Here is a 10790-nt window from a genome sequence, read left to right as displayed (position 1 = left end):
GAGCAAGTTTAAGGACAGGCAGGGCTACACAGAGAAACCATGTTTTGGAGAGATGGGGGATTAGAGGGGAGAAGAGGGAGAAAAAGGGAGAGAGAGAGAGGGAAAGAATGAGAAAATTTAAAAGTATTATAATATTAGCATCTTGTGAATAATTATGATAATTCACATACATCAGAAAAATGCCTGCAGTTCTTATTTCTTCTTGGTTCAAGAAAACCATTCTGTCTGTGGACACATGACCAAACTTAATATAGAACTCATCTTGTAGACCAGGTTGGACTGGAATTCACAGGTTTCCACCCACCTCTATTTGCTCATTGCTAACATTTTGAAGTTGTGCACCAGCAGGAATTTTCAAACTGTTGTCTTTTATTTTGTGATCTGTTGACAATCAGTGGTGTAACTGTGGTCTTCTCCCAGGAGGAGGGGCAATGCCTGGTCCCTGCTCAGAGGGCTCTGCACAGAGATTGGATGTTGCAGAGTTAGATGAGTCTGCTTTCAGTAGGTGAGAATAGTTTTCTTGCTGTCTCCCTTGCTCCTCTGAGTTCCTGACAAATTAGTCTACAGGTATGTGAGATTTGTGTGAATGAATCTCAGATCCCACAAAGTAAGGTGAAATCTTTAGAGGAACAAAAATTCTATGAAATGTTTTCTTTGGTGTGTTCCTTTGGAAGTATAAGGCTTCCATCATTTTAAGTCCATGATAAATTCAGAACATCACTAGTGTATACTATTCACATTCCAATCATTCAGTTTCATTTCTGACCCTGAGACTTTACTGAGCTGGGATTGGAAGTGAGGTTCAATTTATGCTAACTGAAAATGCTTTCTAAGTATTTTCAGTATTCTTACACTGCATGACAATTGTGGATGGGTCATTGTAGAATCCTCATGTGTAGGGGTTTCACATTCATTGGGGGCAGGGGAGGGAGTGTAAACCGTGGTAGGCAGCAATGCGTGGCATGGGTGGGGGTCAGTGCTGAAAGCAGCTGATGGGGGTCAGCACTTAAGAGGGCTGATGGAGTGGTTGAGGTATCTGTCCAGGTACTGATAGGGCTACTGCCTATGGCAGCCAGCAATTAGAGAAATTACTCAGGATGCTTTTCTCTCAGGGAACACAACTTGATTGACTGTGGCTCACATTCCCCGTGCCAGAGGAAAAACCCTGAACTCTTATAACTCTTAGCAGCCAGTGAGAAAGAAAAGAAAAGAGAAAATTCATAGACAGACTCACATACACACACTGAGTGGATGTAGCAAAAGATGGACAGATTGACAGACAGATGTATGAATGGCTGGAGGAAAGCTCCAGCAAACAGTCTCTAAGCATTTCACCCATACACACACACACAAATACACACACACACACACACACACACACACACAGATGCAAACAGTTTCTGGGTGGAAGGAACAATATTCCAACAAGCAGGCTCCAAGAATTTCATATATATATATATATATATATATATATATATATATATATATATATAATATACATACATACACAGAGTTAGTGGATGGAGCAAGCTCCAACAATCACCCACTCAAGCTTTACATATTTACATATTTACATACATACAGATTTGATGGATGGAGAAAAGTTCCAACACATTCCCATATAAACTTTACATATATATAGATATAGATATATGTATGTGTGTGTATATATATGTGTGTGTATATATATACATATATTTACATATATATATTTCATAGATGGAACAAGGTTTGAACATATTTATTTTTTTCTCTCATAGCTTATATATCCCAGCAAAATCTTCCAAGCAGTATAAAATTACAATGTGATTACATTCTATTTCTCTTGTAGTGAATGACTATGAAAAAAAGCCAATATGTTCTCCAATACCTTTACAGGAAATGTTACATGGTACAGGTAAAGAAAATAAATTATTCGCAAGAACCCACTTACAGTCATAACTAAGCAGCTTGTTACAGATTAGCAAAGTGTGAGCAAGCAAGCGAGTTTTCTCAGCCAGTTTCTCGTACTGACATGTAGCAGTTTGTGGTTGTAAAAGATTATTTTATTATTTATCTTCAAAAGTAATCTTGTAATAATTGTAAAAGAATCACAAATTGAAACTTTTATATAAAAAATCAGTCATATCTACTTTGAATCCTCAGAATGGCTGTCTACTCACCAGCAATTCTTATTAAATTGTTATCAGAAAGCTGAGGGCAAGCATGCGTATAAGAGATCAATTATCACCAGTCCAGTCTCTGTGAGAGTGATGTCAGGCAGTGCTGCTATTGTTCTTGTTCCTGTTATGGTCTGACCCCGCTAGAATAGCTGTAGCCATTTTGTTCCATGCCTACCAGCTATTTCATATTGTTGTTGTGACATGCCTGCCAGTCATTGCCAGAGAAGTAGCTTGGCTTATAGCAAGGACGTGCTGACCACATACCCTGTTTGGTTCTGCATGAATGTTCTGTATGATGTTTTCTAATCTTAATAAATTTCACAAAGCTTTCTGGAGGACCCATCAAATCAAATGTCAATATGAACTGTTATGTTTAAAGTATCTTTAGTCAGAGCTGACCAACGGGAAGCTCTTCCTGCGCCTAATGTGGGGAAAAATGTGGGGAAAAAGAGATTTTTTTCTACTTCTATCATGTTTAGTGTTCCAAATAGATTTTAAAAACTGGCTGAGTGCATAACTTTTAGCCTCAGAAGATATCATGTATATTTAAGAGACATTTGACTATTATAAATTATTTTGATGACTTAAAAATGTCAAAACTGAGTTGTATATCTTAAAATAAATTTTATTAGTTTAATAAAAAATGAAAAAAATTTCAAGAAATTACTGAAAAATACATTTGTTAGTCTTTAGAAATATGAGTGTGGACACTGAGTAGACATAACTGGAATCTCTGTATATTGAATTTACAGAATCTTGTGGCTTGTAATGTAGAACTTTTTTTTTGTAGTACTTTTTTTAAATATATTTTATTACGTATTTTCCTCAATTACATTTCCAATGCTATCCCAAAAGTCCCCCATACCCTCCCCCCTCTCCCCCATTTCCCTACCCACCCATTCCCTTTTTTTTTGGGGGGGGGGGGCCCTGGCGTTCCCCTGTACTGGGGCATATAAAGTTTGTGTGTCCAATGGGCCTCTCTTTCCAGTGATGGCCGACTAGGCCATCTTTTGATACATATGCAGCTAGAGTCAAGAGCTCCGGGGTACTGGTTAGTTCATAATGTTGTACCACCTATAGGGTTGCAGGTCCCTTTAGCTCCTTGGGTACTTTCTCCAGCTCCTCCATTGGGAGCCCTGTGATCCATCCACTAGCTGACTGTGAGCATCCACTTCTGTGTGTCCATTGCTCCTAGAGTTTAAAAATCATACCTGAGCCTGTTATATGAGTTATGTGAGACCCAAGTAGAGACAGGATTAACTTCATATTTTAGCATGATCTTCAGAAAGAAAATTTAAGAATACATGTCCTCATTACAAATGTCCTTCTGAGATATGTACACTGTGATCTTTTGATAGATCTTAAATGTGTTTCTTTTTTATTGATACTGCTTGTAAAATTATTGTATCATCCTGTTTTCAGAGTTCAATAATTTATTACAGAATGTGACCATATTGGAAATCCTCTTTTTGGTGAATTTTAAATTTTAATGATTTTTGATGATAATTGTCTTCACTCATATGCATCTTGTCTCCTTATTCTACCCTGTAGCACATAGTCAACCTGTGATTTTTGTTTCAGGGTCTGTTGACATTCCGGAATGTGGCTGTGAACTTCTCTCAGGAGGAGTGGGAATACCTGGACTTTGTTCAGAGGGCTCTGTACATTAATGTGATGTTGGAGTATTACAGCAACCTGGTCTCTGTTGGTGAGAATATTTTGCTTGTAGAATTCTTAACTCATCCTTTGTAAATAATGACTCTATAGATTGTAAACTCTTGATATATAAGCTGTCATGGAAAAAACAGCAGACTAGGCAAAGTTTGGTAATGAAAAAGAAATTTTCCAAGAGGTTCGCCTGCCCATGCTAGCAGAAGACAGCCAGAGAATGTGACTACTCTGATCGAGTATGTGGTGGAGAGGCTAGAGAGGAGGAGAAGCATAGTGGTTTGTGCACTGTAAAGAAGAGCTAGAACTGAAGACCAAGCACAGTGAGGAACAGACTATTGTGAGAGGTCTGCACTGCCACCCGAGGTCATGGTGATGTACAGGCCATATGGCCTCTGCTGAGGCCCATGTCTGTGTCCATGAATGTACTACAATGAGTCTCTGTCGATGCCTGTGGCCCATGTTACCACCAAAGGCCATGCTGATGTCTGTGGTCTGCATGCAGGTTGCTGCCTGAGGGCATGTTAATGACTGAGGGGCTCCCTGTGCTGTCCCTGCCTCTACCAGCCATGGCATCGTTAGGCAAGCTGTGACTTTAGCATGGGAGAGCTGTCCCTGATGGAATGGGTACAGGAGAGTTGATGGGCAAACCAACACAGTTACCACCCAGAGCCAGTTCCAGAACTATGAGCTATTCCACCCCAACATCTACCCTATCTGTGATCTGTGGGATATTGTAAAAGGGCCAGTTCTCCTGAACCAAACTGCATGATCACCATGACTCATGGCAACAGCAAGATATCCAAGATATTCCTGACCCTTGCAATTACTACAGTCTCCTGTCCTCAAGTTGCATCCTGCCTGCTGCAACTCTTAGAAGATGTTGTGACTTATTAGACCTGTATAGAGCCTCAATACTAGAACAATGTGCATTTTTGCTTGATTGTGCTGGCATCAGATTGGAATAATTTTACAAATTATAAGCCTAATGTGATTCCATGAAGTATTATTATTCTGTAATTGATTAACTTGCTTGTATGTCTTCATACAATATGCATCACTTTCATTCCAGTGGAGGATATACAAACATCCTCCTGGAAAAATAATCTTAAAAGGTTATGAACAGAGTATACATGAGAATAACCATAAAAGAAAGTTAGGAAACAGCAGTGTGTGGAGCTCAGACAATGGAGGAAAAGATAAGAGCAATAACCTCCCATGAAAGTCCTGCCTCAAATGATCTAGAGCTTTGGATATCTGGAAAATATTTCGTTGCATCCATTAATTTTGAAGAACCTAATGCCTTTATTTATTTATTTATTTATTTATTTATTTATTTATTTATAGGAAAAAAAACCAAACCCTTGGATATTTTTCACTAAACCTTTAATCTTAAAAGGAAACGGATCTCGAGAAGAGTAACTTCCATTGCTATATATTAGGAAGTACACTCACTGTGAGCCTGGGATTGTATTAAAAAGTTTTCATCCATTTCTGAAGAAAGCAATTAAAAATATAGAAGTATACTCTGAATATAATCAGGGAATGTTCTCCATCTCAAAAATAATTACTTACCCTCACTTATTTGTTCCATCTTGTGCCAAGTTAGACATTTTCAAAAAAGATGAGCTATCTATTAGACATCACTCACCTTGAAGATTGGCATGCTGTTTTTGTGAGGATCCATACAGTTACAGTGAACAAATAGTTTCAGCTACTGGGAGCTTGGTTCTAAACAGTTGCAGTTTAATTTAGTTTAAAAGAGAACTTACAAAGACAGCCATTTATCATATGTGTCATCTGGGAACAAGCCCTATTAATCTGATTTGTATTCCTTTTCAGAGAACTACTGTATATTTGATACTGTCCATCAACATATGAGGACTGAAAAGGAGTCTTGTCAGTGTAATGAACTCAGTGAAATGCTTCATGAACCCTCCAACTGTGCACTTTATAATAGAAATGACACTACAGAAACCTCTAACAACTACAGATGCTGTAATGAGAAAGATGCCTCTGTTGACTCATCAAACGCAGATAGGCACAAAAGTATGCACACTGGAGAAGACCCTTGCCAATCTAAAGACTGTGAGAAATCTTTCAATTTATGTTCCAACATTAGCCAAGATCAAAGACTCTACACAGCAAGGAAAGAACACAAGCAGGATGAATATGATGACCATTTCAGCTCTATATATAGTCTCATGCAAGAAACAGTTGACATGGAAGAAAAACCATATCAATGTGGGCACTGCAGTAAATACTTCAGTACCACCTCAAGCCTCAGTATGCATCAGAGAATTCATAGTGGAGAGCAACCTTACAAGTGCAATATTTGTGGCAAATCCTTTAGTCAGTGGTCAAGCCTTAAAACAGATCAAGCACTTCATATGGCAAAGAAACCATACAAATGCAAAGAAGGTGGAAAGTCATTTGTGCAGTTATCTGCATTTAAAAGCCATCAGAGAAGGCATAATGGAGAGAAGCCATGCAAATGTAAGGAGTGTGACAGATCCTTTGCCCACTATGCATCATTAAGATGGCACCAGAAGATTCATTCTCCTGAGGCACGTTATAAATGCAAAGAATGTGGTAAGTCCTTTTTTGAACTATCACGTCTTAAAAGGCATTGCAGAATCCACACTGGTGAAAAGCCTTACAAATGTGAGATATGTGAAAAATCCTTTACTATGACCACCACTCTTAATACACATCAGAAAATCCACACTGGTGAAAAGCCTTACAAATGTGAGATATGTGACAAGTCCTTTACTATGACCACAACTCTTAAAACACATCAGAAAATTCACACTGGAGAGAAACCTTACAAATGTAGGGAATGTGACAAATGTTTTACCAAGTGCTCACATCTTCAAAGACATCAGAGTGTTCATAACCAAGAGAGACCTTACAAATGTAAGGAATGTGGGAAATCTTTTACTAAGTGCTCAACTCTTCAAACACATCAGAAAGTTCATAATATATAGAAACCTTACACATGTTTGGAATGTGACAAATCCTTTACCTAGGTCTCACATCTTAGAACACATCAGCGAGTTCATACTGGAGAGAGGCCTTATAGATGTAAGGAATGTGACAAATCTTTTACTAGGTGTTCTCACCTTAGAGAACATCAGATAATACATACTGGAGAGAAACCTTACAAATGTTTGGAATGTGACAAATCCTTTACCTGGCACCCACATCTAAGAAAACATCAGACAGTTCATACTGGAGAGAAACCTCACAAGTGCAAAGATTGTGATAAGTGCTTCCTCTGGATTTCTAGTCTTCAAATGCATAAGAAAATTCATAATGGAGAGAGACCTTATAAATGTAAGGAATGTGGCAAATCTTTTATCTGGTACTCATATCTAAGAGCCCGTCAGAAAATTCATACTGCAGAGAAACCTTACAAATGTATGGAATGTGACAAATCCTTTACCCAGTATGTACATCTTAGTGCACATCAGAGTGTTCATACTAGAGAGAGACCTTACAGATGTACAGAATGTGACAAATCTTTTACTAGAGCCTCAACTCTTAGAGCACATCAGAAAATTCATACTGGAGAGAAACTTTATAAATTTAGGGAATGTGACAAATCTTTTACTGGATGCTCACATCTTAGAGTACATCAGAGTATTCATACTGGAGAAAGGCCTTACAAACGTATGGATTGTGACAAATCTTTTCCTACGGGCTCAACTCATACAACATCAGAAAATTCATACTGGAGAGAAACCTTACAAAACAAATCAGCGAGTGCATACTGGAGAAATACTTACAGATGTAAGGAATGTGGCAAACCCTTTAATCAGTACTCAACTCTAAGAGACAATCAGAAAATTCATACTGGAGAGAAACCTTACAAATACAGAGACTATGACATATCCTGTATATGGATTTCAATCTTAGAACACATCAGAAAATTCATACTGGAGAAAAACCTTACAAATGTAAGGAATGTAACAAATCTTTTACTAGGTGCTCATATCTTAGAGACCACCAGAAAATTCATACTGGAGAGAAACCTCACAAGTGCAAAGACTGCCACGTATACTTTATGTGGATTTCAAGTCTTAGAAGACATCAGAAAATTCATACTGGAGAAAAACATACCATTGTAAATAATGTAACATACCATTTATCTGGTATTCTCTGCTGACAAATCACAACAGGAGAAATAATAGAAATATAAAGATAACAAGCTTGTGAAAGCCTTTTAATGAAGACTTAAACCTCACAAAATGTATCAAAATAAAATTCTGTAAATGTAACTGGGGCGAGCTTTTTATTTCTTTTTAATACTGGCCTACAAATATGTCTGTGCACTGCATGTATGCCTGGTGCAGGTAGAACACAAAAGAGAGCATCAGATCCCCTGAATTTGGCAGCACAGATAGTTGTGTATAGCTATTTGTTCCAAATTGAACTCTGGTTCTCTGGAAGAGCAACCAGTATTATTTTTTTTAATTAATTAATTTATTTATTATTAGATATTTTCTTTATACACATTTCAAATATTATCCCGAAAGTACCCTATACCCTCCCTCTGCCCTGCGCCCCTACCCACCCACTCCCGCTTCTTGGCCCTGGCATTCCCCTGTACTGGGGCATATAAAGTTTCCAGTACCAAGGGGCCTCTCTTCCCAGTGATGGCCGACTAGGCTATCTTCTGCTACATATGCAGCTAGAGATAAGAGCTCTGGGGGTACTGGTTAGTTCATATTGTTGTTCCACCTATAGGGTTGCAGACCCCTTCAGCTCCTTGGGTGCTTTCTCTAGCTTCTCCATTGGGGGCCCTGTGTTCCATCTTATAGATGACTCTGAGCATTCTCTTCTGTATTTGCCAGGCACTGGCATAGCCTCATATGAGACAGCTATAACAGGGTCCCTTCAGCAAACCAGTACTCTTAACCTCTGAGACTTCTCTGGCATCCCTGAGAAAAACTATAACTAAAACATTTAGCTCATCCAACATCCAGCCATTCATAATAATGCCAGGCAAGATGGTACATGCCTTTAATCACAACACTCAGAAGACAAAGACTGGATGATTCCTGTGAGTCCAGTTCCAGGACTGCCAGCACTACATAGACCCTGTCTCAAAAAAAATAAGGACAACATGTAATAACTTTAAAGTTTTGACAAAAACATCTAATTATACTGTACATTGCATAGATCATACTTCTGAGAAACCATGTAAAGGTATACCACACATAATCCTAAAGTGTTGTTCATGGAAATTGCACTCCTCTAAATTTATTGAATTTGACAAATCCTTTACAAAATAGTACTGAAATTGCAAAGATAAAATTCATCATGAAAGAAAAATCCTTAATAAATTCTCTTAATTCATTTGCATTCCAAATTTTGATACTGGAGTTAAGCTGTACAAATACCAAGAAAGAGACAAACTGTCAAGAGATAGGCTGTGCATGTAGAATAATTGGAATGCTGACATATAGCTTAGAAATCCTCAGAGGCTAAGGATGTGGTGATGCACCCCTCCGATCCCAACAATCTGGACAGAGATGTAGGTTCATCCATACAAGTTTTAGGCCAGCCTTGTCAATAATATGAATTCCAAGGCAGTCAGAATTACAAAGAGAAGCCACAGTCATGGAGAGAAAGATTGAAATCCCTGGAGGCAAGCAGAATTACAAAGAGAAGCCACAGTCATGGAGAGAAAGATTGAAATCCCTGGAGGCAAGCAGAATTACAAAGAGAAGCCACAGTCATGGAGAGAAAGATTGAAATCCCTGGAGGCAAGCAGAAATTCCTTTTGAAGTACTGATGGGGAAATCTTTGCTCCAAACTTTATAATTAAATAATATAGCTGCCATTACCAGCCATTATACCCTCATGGAATTAATGGAGACTGCAGAACCGTCCATCAGCCATGATGAAATGGTAATTGCCCCAGTCTTACATAGTTGCCTATTCTTAGTACTTTCTCAACAGTTATGGGTCTCTGCATTACCTACCTCCTACTGCAAAAAGAGTCTTCCTTCACCATTTTACAAACTGATCATTAGAAACATGACTATTTGGATGGTTGATTAATAACATGTTCCTTAAGAAAGCATCAATAGCTTCTGTACTTGGACTTATATTTCCAAAGCCTTTGTTTTGCTTTGTTTTATTTTGTTTTGTTTTTTTAACCATGGTATGAATTTCTCTAAGGAGCAGTCCTCAGATCCATTCCGGGGAGATCCTGCTTATGGCCATTCACAATGGTGACATCAGTATTACATCAGTGCACACATCTTGGCTAGTACATTGGTACTGTAGGACCAGTGGTCCAGGGGTAAGTAAGACCATAACATCGTTTCTCTGCTAGCAGCCTGCACAAGACCTTGCAGTGCTATGAAAGCTAGCCAGTTCGGAGAGTTTCCTAGTAAGTTCAAGGCTGCTCTCTGTCTATTTTGCAACCAAAATGGTGTCTTCAGTAACACCTTCTGCTTAGGATGGCTATGAGCGAGCACTGGCAATAACCTGCTTTGTTTGGGGGTACTTCTGTGATCTCTATGACCAGTAATTCCTAAGTAGATACCAATACCTGATACAGAGTCCTCTATTTAATAGCCTTGGAATTGAAAGCAACATTATTTATTCATTTTATTTACACGTGAGTAATATACCTTTGTAAATATGTCACATTTTCATTTACCCATGTGTCAGTTGATGGATGTCTCTTAGCTGATTCTATTGCCTAGGTACTATGAATATAGGTGCAATGACATCATGGGCAAGTGCTCATTGGTAACCAGGGAGATTCCTCTGAGGGCATGTCTGGTATAGGTTGTGTATCAATTTCCTCTGAGATTACACCTTCCAACGTGGAGGTAGCTGCTTAAAACACAGGGTATTAAAGCAGAGGTAAAGAAATGGGAGGTGATCCATTCAGTCCTCCCTATAGAAATAGTTGACTTAATAGCTTCAGGAGATCCCATA

General features: G+C 38.5%; 1 protein-coding gene across 1 annotated transcript in view; it reads left to right on the top strand.

The window, feature by feature from the left end:
* Nucleotides 1-431: 431 nt before the first annotated feature.
* LOC110283956 (uncharacterized) overlaps nt 432-10790 on the top strand; it is a 16641-nt gene continuing 6282 nt past the window's right edge. The window contains 8 exon segments of the mRNA XM_029471395.2: nt 432-501; nt 1832-1897; nt 3585-3634; nt 3744-3870; nt 5673-7278; nt 7363-7409; nt 7614-7736; nt 7739-7965. Coding sequence (XP_029327255.2) covers nt 432-501; nt 1832-1897; nt 3585-3634; nt 3744-3870; nt 5673-7278; nt 7363-7409; nt 7614-7736; nt 7739-7965 — 2316 coding nt within the window.

The sequence above is a fragment of the Mus caroli genome, unplaced genomic scaffold, assembly GCF_978045245.1.
Source record: "Mus caroli unplaced genomic scaffold, Mus_caroli_1 scaffold_18, whole genome shotgun sequence".
NCBI lineage: Eukaryota > Metazoa > Chordata > Mammalia > Rodentia > Muridae > Mus > Mus caroli.
This window is presented reverse-complemented; position numbering and strand designations above follow the sequence as displayed.